This window comes from Rhinolophus ferrumequinum, chromosome 9, assembly GCF_004115265.2.
Source record: "Rhinolophus ferrumequinum isolate MPI-CBG mRhiFer1 chromosome 9, mRhiFer1_v1.p, whole genome shotgun sequence".
Classification (NCBI taxonomy): Eukaryota; Metazoa; Chordata; class Mammalia; order Chiroptera; family Rhinolophidae; genus Rhinolophus; species Rhinolophus ferrumequinum.
In genome coordinates this window covers 30626980-30642138 of record NC_046292.1, presented here as the reverse complement: position 1 = coordinate 30642138, position 15159 = coordinate 30626980, and the positions used below count along the sequence as shown (strand labels likewise).

At 47.5% G+C, this 15159-nt stretch overlaps 1 protein-coding gene across 3 annotated transcripts in view; it reads right to left on the bottom strand.

Annotated features, from left to right (window-relative positions):
- SZT2 (SZT2 subunit of KICSTOR complex) overlaps positions 1 to 15159 on the bottom strand; it is a 49418-nt gene that overhangs the window by 28198 nt on the left and 6061 nt on the right. Inside the window, exons 2-11 of one of the 3 annotated variants that reach the window (XM_033114390.1) lie at positions 12218 to 12343; positions 11736 to 11909; positions 11268 to 11438; positions 7163 to 7294; positions 6291 to 6432; positions 5769 to 5875; positions 1928 to 2138; positions 1564 to 1734; positions 888 to 1122; positions 577 to 706 (exon numbers count right to left, since the gene is read on the bottom strand). In XM_033114390.1, the coding sequence (XP_032970281.1) occupies positions 577 to 706; positions 888 to 1122; positions 1564 to 1734; positions 1928 to 2138; positions 5769 to 5875; positions 6291 to 6432; positions 7163 to 7294; positions 11268 to 11438; positions 11736 to 11909; positions 12218 to 12343 (1599 nt within the window). Of the gene's footprint in view, positions 1 to 576; positions 707 to 887; positions 1123 to 1208; positions 1279 to 1563; positions 1735 to 1927; positions 2139 to 5768; positions 5876 to 6290; positions 6433 to 7162; positions 7295 to 9976; positions 10431 to 11267; positions 11439 to 11735; positions 11910 to 12217; positions 12344 to 15159 lie in introns of those variants that run through there. The other 2 variants (XM_033114391.1, XM_033114392.1) reach the window with 2 other exon arrangements.

The following is a 15159-nucleotide window of genomic DNA, read 5'->3' as shown; positions in this document are numbered from 1 at the left end:
TTTTAAAGCTGAATCCAGGCAAAAGATGGGACTTGCCATGCTTCTATCACTGACTGTAGAAGTTAAGCTGCAGAGGGATGGCAGGACCTCAGATGAGGTCCCTGCTCATTAGCATAAGCTCCCTGCCTGGCAATGCTAGGCTGACAGGCGGGCGCCAAGTGTGAAGAAAGCACAGGACAAAGGAAGCTATGGTTTTCAGGAAGTGCACAGTTCACGGTGGTTGGCAGTGGTGGGAAATGGGTGAAGGTGTGGAGAGGGTGGCGGCCAGAGTATGCCAGGGGAGAGGGGGTGAGGGGTCTTGCAGGAGGCTGGGATACCACCTAGACATCCTGCAAGTCTTTACCTCTGACCCCTGTGGTCTGCTGAGCACAGCCACAGCCTCTCTCTACAGATCCTTCTCTTCCCCTGGGGGCTTGGAAGGAGGGCGGGGAATTGCTCTCAGAGCTCAAGAGTTCTAATTTAGGTGCCTCAGACTTGAGTGGGAAGGAAAAAGGTGGTGGTTCTGGGCTCCAGTGCCATGTCAGTCCAAGTCCGGGTGGGCATGGAATGCGGATAAGGAGCGTCAGAGCCACTCACCGGGGTGGTGGAGCCAGGAGGGATGTAGAAGAGTGGCACTCCGCTCTTGGTGCTATCCGGAAGCGTGAAATGTTCTGGGACTGAAGAGAAGGACTGAAGGTGGGCTAGCATCTGGTCCGTCTGGTTAATGCTGTGGGACAGAGCCAAACCCTGAGCCACACCTGACTCTGGTGGGTACAAGCCCCAAGGGGACAGGAGACCCTGGACATAAGCCTGGTCCTCAGAGTGACTCTCTCCAGCTCCCAGCTTCGCACATCTGTCCCTCCACACAATAAATGGGGCATCACTGACTGAGCGGTGACCTCACTCACCTCTGCAATGTGTTCCAGAACCGCCGGATAACGTGTGTACGATACAACGAGCGAATGGGTTGCCTTAGTGCACAGGACACATCGTGCAGGATGTCATAGCCACCTTCCATCGTCACTTCCACCCGTGTTCCTCGAGGGCCCTCCGGCTCCAGGGGCCAGGGTGCCACAGCCACATATTCGATACGCATGTTGTGTTTCCACAGCAGCACCAGCTTCACCTCCAGCTGGGACCCTCCTTCAGGGGAAGCAGGAGGGCTAGTTAGGGAAACAGGCAGAGGACTCCGGGCCTGGGACTGAGTCCTATCCGAATCCCCCACCTACCTCATGGAACTCTAGCCTGGCCAAAGGTTCCAAGCATGGTTCCATAGATTTCAGGCCCACAGCCTGCCAACTGACACAAACAGAATTTTGCAGTAATCTGAAACAAAGCCAAGTAGTTCAGGACCCCAACAGCACCCTCAGGGAACTCACTTTGGGCAAAAGGAGATGGAATCGAGCAGCGAACCGCTAAGAAAGCTAAGCCCTGAAGGCAACTCAGAACCTGCTTGTTTCAAATGACAAGGAGAATCTTTCACTGTGACACTTGCGTGTGTGTCCTCTGCTTTGTTCCACTGCGTGTGTCCACACGCAAAGTCTGAGAGACCTGTGGGATACAGCAGAGCCTAGTGACCCTTACCTTTGGCCAGCGTGACCTCTCGGACGCTGTAGCCCTCTCGAAGCCGCACAGACACGGTGCTGACCAAGTCGGCTGGCACCTCCTTCTCCGTGTGCTTCTTCCGTCGCAGAGCCAAGGCAGGGTTGCTGCTGGCGGAGACCAAGTGCTCGTTAAACAGGCGGTGCTGAGAGCCTAGTGAGGGTGGGGGAGGGGACATGGTTACCTGTTAGCTGACAGAGACACAGGGGAAGGGGCCACACTGAAATCATGGGGACAGAACAGTGCCAGAGTGTCAGCCCGTTATACTTGCAGTCCCCCCAGGGACCCAAACCCTAGCCCATTCTACACTGCCCAGTTCCCACAACCACCCCAGTCTGCCTCTCACCACAATAATATTCAGGGTTCAAGGCTTCCCCACTGCGCAGGAAGGAGTAGAGGAGAAATGCCCGGTGGTAGACGGTCAGACCCAGGTTGCCTGGCTCGGGCTCGGGACAAGTGGACAGGTAGGAGCCAAATGTTGCCATTGCGATGAACTTCATCAATTCCACATTGGGCACGTGGCCAAAACTGCAGTCATAAGAGTACACTCCTCCCACCTGGAGAAAGGGAGCAATTGGAGACCTCACTCCCAAAGTGGCATGGGAGAAGGGAGTACAAAGAGAGGAAGAGACTGGGTAGCCCCTGCACCACAGAGTGGGAAGTGGGCCAGCGTTCTCCCAGGACAGACCACTGCTCTACAACTTTCCTTCCCTACCTCTTCTGTCTGAAGCCTGTGCCATCTGGTCACATCCTTCTTCCTCAACATCAAACACCAGCTTGTTCCCGTTCACTAAAGATTTTGGCAACTGGTTCACTGGCTTCCTATCGTCATCCTGACAGCCTTCAGTGTCTCTTTAACAAAGTGCTTCTCAAATTTAGGGTGCATACAAAACACCCAGGGATTTTGTTAAAATGCAGTAGGCCTGGGGTGGGGCCTGAGATTCTGCATTTCTACCAAGTGCCCTGGTGATGCTAATGCTGGTCTCTGGACCATATTTTGAACACCAAGCTGTAGATCAGAGATTGGCAAACTATATATAACCTGTAGGCCAAATTTAGCCCATCAGCTATTTTTATAAATAAAGTTTTATTGGAACACAGCCATGCTCATTTATTTTCATATTATCTATGGCTGCTTTCACACTACAAGAGCAGAGCTGAGTAGCTGTGACAACCATATGGCCCACAAAGCTTAAAAAACTCTCTAGCTGGCCCTTTACAGAAAATGTTTGCAGACCTACTCTAGATGATTCATTCAATTCTCTGGTTCCTTAACCCTCATCTCTAGAAACTTGCTCTATTCCACTCACCTGCCTGCTGGCTACATGCTGGCCCTTGGCTCTGCCTGGAACTACAGTATTCCCCTTGTCCGTGGTTTTACTTTCCATGGTTAAAGTTACTCATGATCAATCATGGCCCGAAAATATTAAATGGAATATTCCAGAAATAAATTATTCTGAAGTTTTAAAATTGCGTGCCATTCTGAGTAGAGTGATGAAATATGGGCACCATCTTGCTCCATCCCGCCCAGGACGTGAATCATCCCTTTGTCCAGTGTCTCCATGCTACATATACTCCCTCCCGTGAGTCACTTAGTAGCTGTCTTGGTTATCAGATCAATTGTCACAGTATCACAGTGCTTGGTTCGAGTAACCCTTATTTTATTTAATAATGGCCCCAAAGTGCGAGAGTAGTGATGCTGGCAATTCGGACATGGCCAAGAGAGGCTGTACAGTGCTTCCTTTAAGTGAAAAGGTATATATGTGTATGCACAGAAAAAAATAGTATATATAGGGTTCAGTTCTGTCTACGGTTTCAGTTATCCATTGGGGATCTTGGAATGTATCCCCTGCAGATAAAGGGGAACTGCTATACTTCACCTTTGCAATTTAAATGGCCACATCCCACTGATTACATACAATCTTATCGCTTTAGGTTCTTTCCATCCTCCTTCTCCTGCTGCTCCTGACCTTATTAAGACTGCCAGGCCTTCAACCTCTGCTCTCTCCAAGTCTACCAGCAGTCTCCTCACTGTCCTTTCTCAACCCAGCCTGGGCCCTGTATTCAAGCAACTTCATAAACATCATTCTCAACTCCCTGGCCCTCTTCACTTTTCCCTGCTTCCACCTCAAAACCCCAACTAGGATGACAACCTTTACACCTGGTTCCCAATGAGATCCCATTGGACCTCAAATAGAGAAAACTGCACAGTTGGGTACATTGGTACTACATACGCCACCCAACCCAACTCGTCCTTCAATGCTATCCTCAATCCTGTGCCTTCCTCCCAACTCTGTCCTGCCTCCCTTACAGGACTCATCCTCACCTTTTCCTTCAAAGAGAAATCACAGGCCCTTGGTAGAATGTGTCTACCTCTTCACTTCTATCCTTCTAGTCTCAAAGAAAGATGTGACACTATCCTGTTCCAAAGAGTCCCTCAATCTGTTTCTTAAGCTAACACCCTCCTGTCAATTTAGGGACTTTATTCCATCAGGCTTCCTTTTCTTTCCCCTGTTTTCAAACTGTGCTTCACCATGGCTCCTTAGAACCATGCTTAAGTCTGTCTCCAGCTTAAGGAACAAAACAGAAAAACACCCCTCTCCTTCCACCCTGTATTTCCCTTCGGCTACCATTCTCTCTCGCTCCCTACTTGATCTGAACAGCCAAATTCCTTGTGTCAACACTTCTCTCTACTTCCTTCTCGTCTATCCACTCGTCGGTCCATTGCAATCTTTCCCCTCACCACCTCTTCACCAACATGGCCTGAAAAAGATCCCCGTGACCTCCTAATCACCAAATCCAAAGGGCACTTTTCATTCCTCATTTCACATAATCCTTCTGCTACATCTCACACTGTTAACTCCTCCTTTCTTCCCAAAACTCTGAATTCTCTGACACCAGAATCTCTTGGTTCTTGTCTGATTATTTCCCTTCATTCTATGCTGGGCCCTCTTCACAGGAGACCTTTAAACATTAGTGTTCCCCAGGGTTCTTCAGCGACCCTCATCTCTTCTCATTTACCATCTGTAGGCTGACAAATCCTAACTCTCTCTCAACTATGCTGTCTCCTGAGTATCAGATATGCATATCCAACTGCCAACTGCTATGAACAGCAGCCATTTATCAAGTAATTATGCACTGCGTTAAGCACATTAAATGCATCCTCTCACCTAGTAAGGTAGATACTACCATAATCTCCATCTACATATGAATCCAACCAAGAAGTGATGTGCCGTGTCACACAGCTAATAAGCTGGAGCCAGGATTCAGGCTAGGCAAGCCTGACTCCAAAGGCAATGTTCTTAACTGCTATCCTGTTGACCCATCAACCACAACACGCATACACCTAGATTCGTCATCGGGTCCTCGCTATGCTCATCCCAAGTGCTTCTCTTCCTGTTTGCTCTGCCAGCTACTCAGTCAGCACTGAGGTCAGAAACCTGGACACATCCTGAACTCTTCTTTCTTCCTCACCCCTCACACCCTGCTAATCATAAGTCATGTTGACTCTACCTCTTCATTTTCTCAATCCTAGCCCCTTCTCTTTTACCCTAAATCTCCTAATTTAAGCACTAATCCTCTCACCAGACCACTGCAATTAATAGCCTCCCTGCCTTCATTCCTGCCCTTTACTCAGCATCGAGTGGCCTTTATAAAACATAAACCCAACTAGCGACTTTCCTTCTATTTATCCTCATCACCCACAGAATTATGCTGCAACTCCTTAATAGAGCAGAACCAGCTTTTCATGCTCTGGCCTATGGCCAGCCTTGTTTCCCACAGCTCTTTGCCTTCTACCCTGCAGTCCATCACTCCAAATTGGCTGTGGTTACCTGAATATGCCACTTCCCTACTTTGCATAAGCTAGTTTGAACTGGGTTTACAAACGAAACATTAATAACTAATCTAACGAGGGAGGTGGGATTTGAACTGACTGCCAGATTTCCAATTCTGCATTCTTTTTTACTATAACACACTGTCTCCCACCTCGTAAGGAAAGGACAAAGACGAGAGTGCTGTCTTCTCACTGCCACCTACCCTATTCTAGACATGACACCTCTCCCACCACATACATATTATTCTGCTATTGGTTTTTCCTGGGAAATCATTGCCTCAAGAAAATAACTAGCCCTACCCACCTTGTGAGATGCCGCACTTCCCTCTCCCCCTTCCTAAAAAGTCCTCACCTGCACAAAGGAACAGGCCACAGTGCCACTGCGAAGCTGGTTCAGCAGGGTCTCACAGACAGCAACATCAGGGACACTGGTCACCCCATCCGTAATCACAATGATACCTGGAGCAGGAAACATCAGACTCACACCCAGGGACACTGACCGGTCAAAGCACAGGGAGGCACTCAGTTATGGGGCCCCGAAGACCTCAGTGTCTGCCCACCAAGGTGCTTTATAAGCCTCAAGCACCTCTCCGCTCCCCTTCCCTCCTGCTTCTTCCTCTTGCGGGCTGGATCCATCTCCTCCTAAGTGATGGCCTTAGCGCTCTACTCCTTCCCACTAGGGCCCTTGATGATTGTCAGAGCTGGGGGTACTTGACATACACACTTACCTCTTACAAACAAGGAAACAGATCCTCTTCCCTGGGGACCACTGACCCCCTGGAGCCTCTATCGTTGCTGATAATGGCCCCACAACAACCCCCTGCCCCCCAAGTCCTCCTATTTCCCCAATCCCACCAACAGTCCTTCTACTGACCTGCACTAGAGTTTGAGGGGAGCAACTGCAGCGCCAAGATGCCCTGACGAATCATACTGACCAGCCCAAGATCAGCTGTCACCATGGAGACTCCCACTTTCCGGCCTGGAGGCTCCCCCAAGTCTGGGGACTGATCCTCTGCCTGGCACAAGTTACAGAAAAGACAGAATGGGACAGATGACATTGCCCAATCCACAGCAAAGCAGGAATTCACAGCCTAGCAATGCCAAGGCCAGACAGGCCTAATCCTGTGAGGACCCCAGCCCCCTGACTACGCAGCCGAACACCGCCTGTGCTCTGTCCCCCAGTGTGTGTTCAGACACTGACCCTCCGACAGGCAGGAAGTCCGGTACCAGATGAAGCACTAGATTGTACTGGAGCAGGGCTTCCCTACCTTTTGCCAATAGCGCCCCTTTTCCAGATTTTTCCATTGCCATTATGATGTATTTTATACATCAATGAAATTATGTCTGCAGACATATAGAGCTGCCACTTGCTGGTACTTCCAGGGAATCGAAAAGCATGACAGGGTGTATCCTAGTGAACCCAAGCAGCTTTGTCCCTGATTGTATAAAATCCTGACTAGAGATCAAAACCACCCATGATCACCTTGCCAGATCCATTGGGGGAGAAGATCCAGGACTAAAATAACCACATGCAAATGGCCTTCACATTTTCTCCCAGCGAGACTCTGTGTCTTGAGGAGAGTGTCCGAACCCTTCCCCAACTAGCACTTCTACCCCTGGCTCACTCTGTCTCCTCTGGCTCTTAGCTCTTTTTCCTGCCCTTTCCCCCGTTTTCCCTCTGTATTGGGCTTGTCCCTTAAAAGCTTCTCTTTCTAAGTGGTCCTACCCACTTTCTCCCCCACGTACCTGGCTCTGGGGGTCCGACTGCTGCTGCAGCATGGTGGCCACTTTATCCTCAAAGAGACAGAGCTGCTCATATACCTGCTGCAGGAACACTTCCCGCTGGGAAGGGTCCAAAAGGCAGCCCTGGACCAGCACCTGAGAAGTACAAGGGAAAGAGCAAGACACGAAGGTCAGGGCGACACTGGGCAGTGCCCCTCTGCTCTCCGTTTATTCTCCACAGCTCCCTCTAGGTGATTCTCACTTCCTACCCACGCAGGACCTGAGGCTGGCCAATTCCACAGCCAGTTCCTCCCTCATCAGATCATCTACTTCATCCATCCTCAACCCAGGCCCACCGTACCCCTGCTCAGGGCCCCCAGGTCATCAGTCACCCTAATCTGGGTTCACAACCTTCCTCGGCTCATGGTCCTCCACACTGGGTTCCCCATGTGCCCACATGGGGGCGCCATCACGTCTTCCAGTTCCTTCCATCTTAGGCTACCAGTTGTCTATAAGCTGCCCGACCTCAGCCCGGCAAAGCCTTTTTCATTCTCATACGCTTTTCCTCTTGTTGATTTCTGAGCACTGCACTCAGAGGCTGTCTGGAACTTTTCTCTTTTTTAAGCTCAAAATCCTCTTACTCCTCCAGTGAATACTCCTTCCTTCCCTTTACTCTCAGTGATAACCCCCCTCCTCTTCACAGAGAAAGGAAACCAGTCAACAGGAACTCCCCGCTAACCCTAACCCTGCGGGTATACTACTCTCCAAACCACAGAAAACACCCTCAGTGTTTGCTCGATATTTAAATCTGTGTTCTTGTGCCTCCTCTGAGGCTCTGAAGAAAAGATTCCTCATCCTCCTCTTTTTCCCTAAAGCGAATCTCTCCTTCTAGTCTTGGACCTTTTGTCTCTAATATATTCATTCCCTCTCCATGGGATTCCTTTCCTTCTACTTCCACCATAAATAAGTGTCCCCATCCTAACAATGCTACACAGGCCTGGTGGCCCTTGTGGTGACCCTCGGGATCTCTCCTCTCTCTCTCTATCAGACTCGCACAACCTGTCGCACACGTCCACTTCTCTCTAACCCCCACCTCCTGTGCAACGCTACTTCTTCACTCCCTATTCAGAACTAGGGGAGGGGTGAGCACAGGCAGACGAGAGGTGGGGGGACTCTGTACCACTCTACAGGCTGGACCCTGAGAAGCAAGACAGAATCAGAGGAATAGTAGGGACTGAGGCTATAAAAAAAGAAAGACGTTCATAGCTGTATTGCTTTGTTTTTTTAATTAGTTTCAGGTGTACAAAACAATGCGATAGACATTTCCCCCCTCATAACTCCCCTCCCCCAATCTATTGCTCCTCTGACATCATATATATCGATTACAATTCCATTGACTCTATTCCCTATGCTATACTCCATATCCTGTGATTATATATATTACAGTTGACATACAGTATCATTCAGCTTCAGCTTCAGGTGTACAGTGCAGAGGTCAAGCATCTACACCGTCCATGAAGTGGTCTCCCTAGTAAGACATGTGCCCATCGGATACCCAACAAAATCTTTACAACATTATTGGTTATAGTCCCCACACTGCCTTTCATACCCCGCGGCAATAGTGTAGTTACCAATTCATGCTGTCTAATCCCTTCCCCTTCTCCCTCATCGACACCCCCCACCCTTCTAGCAACCACAGTTTTTCTTCTATATCTCTGAGACTATTTCTGTTTACTTTATAGCTGTATTGTTTAGAAGAGTAAAATTTGGTCAACCCAAGGGTTTAACAATAAGGGTTTGGCTAAAAACATAATAATAAAATGCGATAAAGTCAAGCAGCCATTAAAAGTCATGCTTGCAAAGAATATTTAGTGACATGAAAAACACCCATATTACACATTTAAAAAGCAGGAAGTAAAACTGTGTCTGGAATGAGTCTGATTTTTCTCCTCTTTTTGGATGAGTGATGGTAGTAAGGGAGGATAAACAGACTCAAAGACGAGAAGGAAATTCCATAAAATGTTAATAGTAGTTATTTCTGGGTGATATGCATATTATGGGTGAGTCTTTTTTTTCTTTTATGTATTTTCAAATCTCCTTCAATGGACATGTATTATAAATGTGATTTAACTGTTTTTTTTCTTTTAAAGAGCAGGAAGATACATCTTAAGGGAGCTATAGAGATAGCGAGGAAGCTGGCTCAGGGCTGACAAGTGGCCCTGGGGGCTTACCTAAGTCCTCTTCCCTCCACAGCTGCTGTCCTTCTTCAGACCTGTCTCCTCTCCTATGCTGTAATATTCTATTCTCCCTAATCTACAATTTATCCCCTAATCTATTGTCCTCAAAGGCCACAAACAAGTGTGAGCTTCCTAATGTACAAATCTGATCCTGTTACCATCCGCTTAAAACCTTCAAAGGTTTCCCTGCCACCTATGGCTAATAGCTCTCATAGCTAACATGTGCATTGTTTTCTATGTGGTAGGCACTGTTTTAAGTGCTTGACATGTATTAATTCAATCACCATATAATACTGCTACTGTTAATATCCCCATTTTGGAGAAAAGCACAGACATACAAAGACATTAAATAAATTGCGTAAGGGCACACTGCCAGTAAGTGATAAAGTAAACACAGACAATGTGATTCCAGATCCAGAGCTCTTCACCACAACACTAAACTCCCTGACAGAATAGAGTACAAGTTCTCAGCCATGACATTCAAGGCCTTTCATAATCCTGCCCCCACTTACCTCTCGAGTCTCTTCTTTATCACTCCCCCACCCCACCACATTCAAACTTGACTGTGTCAAACTGAATAACATGCAATTCCCTAGAATACCTGTGACTGAGCAGTTTCACAGCTCTGTCTTTGGATTTGCCAGCCCCTCTTCCTGGAAAGTCCGTTTCCCTGTCTTTGAATGGTTACCTTCAATTCTTCCTTCAAGACATAGTGCAAACCCCCTTTGTCACAAAGTCTTTCCTGTCTCTGCCCCAGGGGTGGCTACGCCCTCTCGGTGCTCCCACAGCACCTGAGTCATTAAGTTATCAGTGCCCTTATCATGTTCAACTGAAATTACCTCCTTCAGTATCAGTCTCCCCCATTAAACTCTCAACTCCTCCCATCAGTATAGGGACAGTGTCCGATTCATTTGTGTCTCCAGGATCTAGCCCAGGCCTGGCAGAGATCGGGCTCCAGTAAGTGTTTGCCAAACCAAACCAAGTGTTGAGTGATTACCTAATACCCACGCTTTCTCTGCCTTGGCTATCAGCACCTACAAAGCCTGGTCTCTGGGGACGGAGCCCACAGCCGGCAGTCCTCCCAGCTGCACTAGAAGAGCACTTTAATCCAGAGCAGAGGGCTGGGATCCAGGCGTGGGATCCAGAGTTGCCTTGTTGTGTATTTCAGACTCTCAGATGCTGTTCCTTGCATCCCTGTCTCTCAAAGTCAGTTTGATAGCCAAGGTGACAACGTAGCCATCAGGGACAGTTTCAGGGTGAAGCCCCTACCAATGAGTTGAGGGTGACTAAGAGCATGTGAGGGGAAACTGGGCCAGGCTTAGCTAAGCCAATAACAGATATTCCAGTAACAGACTTGGCCATTTTCCAAAAGGAGTGTCTTGTGATAGCCAGCTTGGGTGTTAGATAAGCCCTGTATCATCTGTACGGTCAGCATTATGCCTGACACTTCACAGGGCCCTCAGAGAAAATGACCCACCTCTGTCCTGGGAAGAAATTATGTTTCTGGGTATTTCTTATATTTTAAAATCATAAAACTATTCCTAGAGACCATCTTCGGGAGGTGGTACCAGGAGATAGGACACCAATAAACCTTCTGATGGAGGAGGGGCGAAACAGAGAAAGTAGACATTCAGTGGCCAGAACAAGAAACTTACAGGAGGGAGAGAGACATTTGTCCAATCAATGCTAACGGACCTACAGCATATGGGAAGGCTCTTTGAGACCAGAGGAACTGATTCTTTTCAAGAGGAAAGACACACAGAGATGACTGGGAAACAGTTTCAAGAAGCCAGCAAGCTGGGGACTTTGGGCACAGGCAGTAGAGATGGGATAGTCAGAGGACTATCAGAAATGAGGTCTTGGGGTACAAACCAGGAGAAAGGATACAATACCTGGTGGGACTGCAGACCGATGATTGAGGAGTAGGCCTGGATAGTTACGTAGATCTCAGGCTGGAAGTCGATGGAAGATCCAGGCACTCGGAAGGGCCGAAGCAGCCCGCCTAGGCAGCGGGAGAGGGCATGGAAAACTTCATCAAACAAGATCTCCCCTGTGGAATCATCCTGAGGGCAATGCAGACAAAGATCTCTTAAGGGTAAGCAAAGGCAGCCCTAAGCAGATGGCAGAAACAAGCAGCTTCCGTGGGTCAGTGGGACTCTTATCTTCAGGTTGATCACACCCCCAAATACAGTGCCATAGATGGAAAGGGACCTGTCTTAAAACACCCCTCATTCCTTTACAGCCTGTCTCCTTTTCTACAATGATAGACTGGAATCATTTTTCACGTCTTCCAGGCCTCTCCGTCTCCTCCTCACCCACACCACACCCTTTCTTCCCACCGTCTCGCCCCAGCCCCTTACCACAATGCCAGTAGACGGGCTAAGGTCCAGCTCAATGACAAACCGATACTGCCACGCCAGGAAGGTGACTCGGGTGGAAGGTACGAGGAGGAATGGCCTGGGGACCACTGGTTCATCTGGCTGCCACCCAGGGGGCAGGACACTAAGGACTTCCAACTCTTGCTCAGACTGAAGCTGACAATTAGGATGAAGAGAAAAGGAAAGGGTCAGGGAAGGGTCACCCTTTTCTTTCCAGGACCTGAACTTCTATCTCCAAAATGACACACCGTTGGCTCCACTTTCCGCAACCCAACCAAACACTCTTCTATCTGGAAAATCATTGAATCAAATTTCCCCTGTGGAATCACCTTTTGGGCCCAGTCACTTGCCCCTCCTAGAATCAGAGCCCTCAGACTCAGTCTCCCCTCCCGTCTCTTTCCAGTACCGTCTTAGGAAACAGATCTGAGCCAGCCCCTCGCATCCTGTATGTCTCTGGGCCTCACCAACATCTCCTGGGGTGTGGCCTGCACAGTTTGATGCAGGTGATTGAGGAACCAAGCCAGGCGAACATTTCGGGAGATTCGATAATCCTTTTTCATCAACAAGAACACCTGCCCAGCTTCTTCCACCTGGGGACAAAGAGGCATGAACAAATTTATAAAAATTCACTGAGTTCCTAGTACACATACATCGCTGTGCAAGCAACTTGACCAGGGAGCTCGCCATCCATAAGTAAGAGGCAAGGCAGCAGAGGTGAAACGGTTACCTCCACCTCCAAGCAAGGTGTTCCCCAGGATTCAATTCTCAGCTCCCTGCTCCTGTTCCCCCTGTAGATCTCTATGTAGATGTAGATGAAGTGGCCTTTACATATTATCAAACGTTTACGTGAGTTTACACATTATCAAGTGTTTATGTGAGTTTCTCCAATAAACTACAATAAGTTCCGTGAGGGCAAGGATTGTATCTTGTTCCATTTTTGTGTCCCTGTGCTTGGCACATTGTTTAAAATAGAGCAGACATCACTAATGCCAGAGTGCCTCCTAATCACCCTTGACAATGGCAGGACTAAAGGAATCTGCACTGGGTGAATGGCACACCTGCTGAATATCTCAAAGTCAAACTTCTGTGGGTTGTAATCTCCCACCCCCGCACTTGTCAGTTATCAACACTAGTTCTTTCCCTCCATTGCCTCATGGGCAGTCGGTTCAACAACGTCCTGACACATCAGCTCCCTTGCCCATGTCCCTGTCCTTCCACGACATTAAGCCCTGACGAATCTTAGCTCAGGGTGAGGTCGACATTCTCCCTTATTCATACACATAGCAAGCCAGCTGCACTTTGACAAAAAGAAACTTGCCACCTCTAGCAGGCCTTTACCAGTCCTTTTACTTCTCCCCGGCCAGCAACCTTTCCTATTCCCCTCAGAAGGTTTTCCAATCCCTCAACTCTCACAGCCCCAGCAGGTAAAAACACCTACTGTTTCACAGAGAAAATAAGGGTCAGCTGCTCTGAACTCCCCAATGTTTCTTCCTAAGTAATCCTTATCTGTAACATTCCTTTACTCCCTTATATTTGCCTCAGAGGAAAACATTACTCTCTTCCTGTTCTAGACAAATTGCAAATTTCTCCCCTGGTGTCCCTGACTAGTAAGGAGGAAAATGCCAGGCTGTGAGGATTGAAGACAGAGTGGTAGAAGAGAAACGAACAGAAGTCAATGACTGCCTGTTGAGAAACGTGGTGTTGAAAGGAAGTAAGTTTTCCCCCCCCCAAAGATGAGGAAATATGCATGGAGAACAGATTGAAATAGCCCTGGAAAAGCAATAATATAAGGTGCCTAATGTCAGAGAAGAATGAGGCGAGCAGAGATGCAATGACTGAAAATGAAGAAAGTCTTTCTTCTTCTCCAAAACAGAAGGTAAGCATAGAAAGATATAGAAACAGATACTGGGAAATGGCAGGGATGAAAGCAGAAGGCCAGAAGAGGAAAGGAACTCATATTTATTGAGCACCTAAAGTATATTCAATAGTACAAGTATATTCAAGGTTAAGTGCACGAATTTCAGAGTCAGAGCCTAAGTTGGAATCCCAATTTAGGCACTGGTTAGCTAGCTGTGAGATTGTAGAAAAGGCATTTAACCTCTTTAAACCTCAGTGTTCTCATCTGTAAAATGGAGATGATAATACCAATTTAATAGTGCTGTCATGTGGACTAAGTGAAATCATGCATATGAGGTGCTCAGCAGTGCCTGGCACTTAGTAAGAATACAATAAAATGTTACTGCTGGTTATTAGCAGACGCACAACACTGGGGTCTTTACATAGGTAGGCTCATTTATTCTTCACATAAAACATTTAACAGAAGAAAACCAAGGACCAAAAAGGTGAAGTGACTTAACATGATTAATAGGTATAGGGACAGAAGTCAAACCCAGGCCTGGTAAGCTGCAAAGCCCATTTACCGAGAGTGATAAATGGATAAAACTCGGGACTTGAGAACAGAAAAGATTGAAAGTGGTCACAGGAAGGAACATGATGGGAAGTTCACACGTAGAAAGGATACTCTGACATAATCAGAAAGACAAAGAAACAATTCACACAATGATATGATGTGGTTCAATATTATTGTGTTATGTCTCTACATCTTCAAAGATCACACTTTGGGAAATCCTAGTCTCTATTCTACTGCTTCCATTCACTGGGCTGAGGCAGGCAGGCCCTGGCTAGGATTTTAGCTTTTATCCTAAAAATTAGGTCTAGCTACTGAACTCTTTTTTTCTTTTTTTAGCAGTAATATGGCTACATTTTAAAAACTTCCCTCTGGCTACCATGTGATTCAGAAAGATCCCCTACTGACCAGGGGAAATGATAGTGGCCTAGACCAGACCTACTCTAAGTAGCTATTCTGTGAGCTATTTGAGACTGGTCCCCGACACGAGGAGTTGTGCTAGAACGTAAAACCACCACTTTCATTGAGAAAATCTTGTAATGAAGAAACAAACAAACAAACAAATGTCAGCTTGAACTAACCTTTAAGACAAGTGACCTTAGCTGCATTTTAAGTCACCTTTAGAATAAGACAGGTAAGAACTGGTGTTTAATTGGAAGTGAGGAGGAAAGTAACAAAAAGGTGTCAAGGACAACTAAGGTAGCATCGGAAGCCAGTTGTGGCAGAATGAGTTCCAGGTTAGCTAAAAAAAATTGATATAGTTATTTACCATCATTTCTAACCACCAACCACCAACCCCCTCCAAAGTTCCCATAAAATTATAGTCTTATTGTCAAGCTCCTAAAAACAGAAAAGGAGTCTATTGGCAAAGAAGGAAAGGGCAGCAATTACTTGCCATTTCTCTGGTCCAGGGTCTCAGGGTGGGATACTCATAAACCAGGCAACCTCTCCCTCGGGACTGACTGAGCTGGTGTGGGTGGGATATTAGTGACCGCTCTT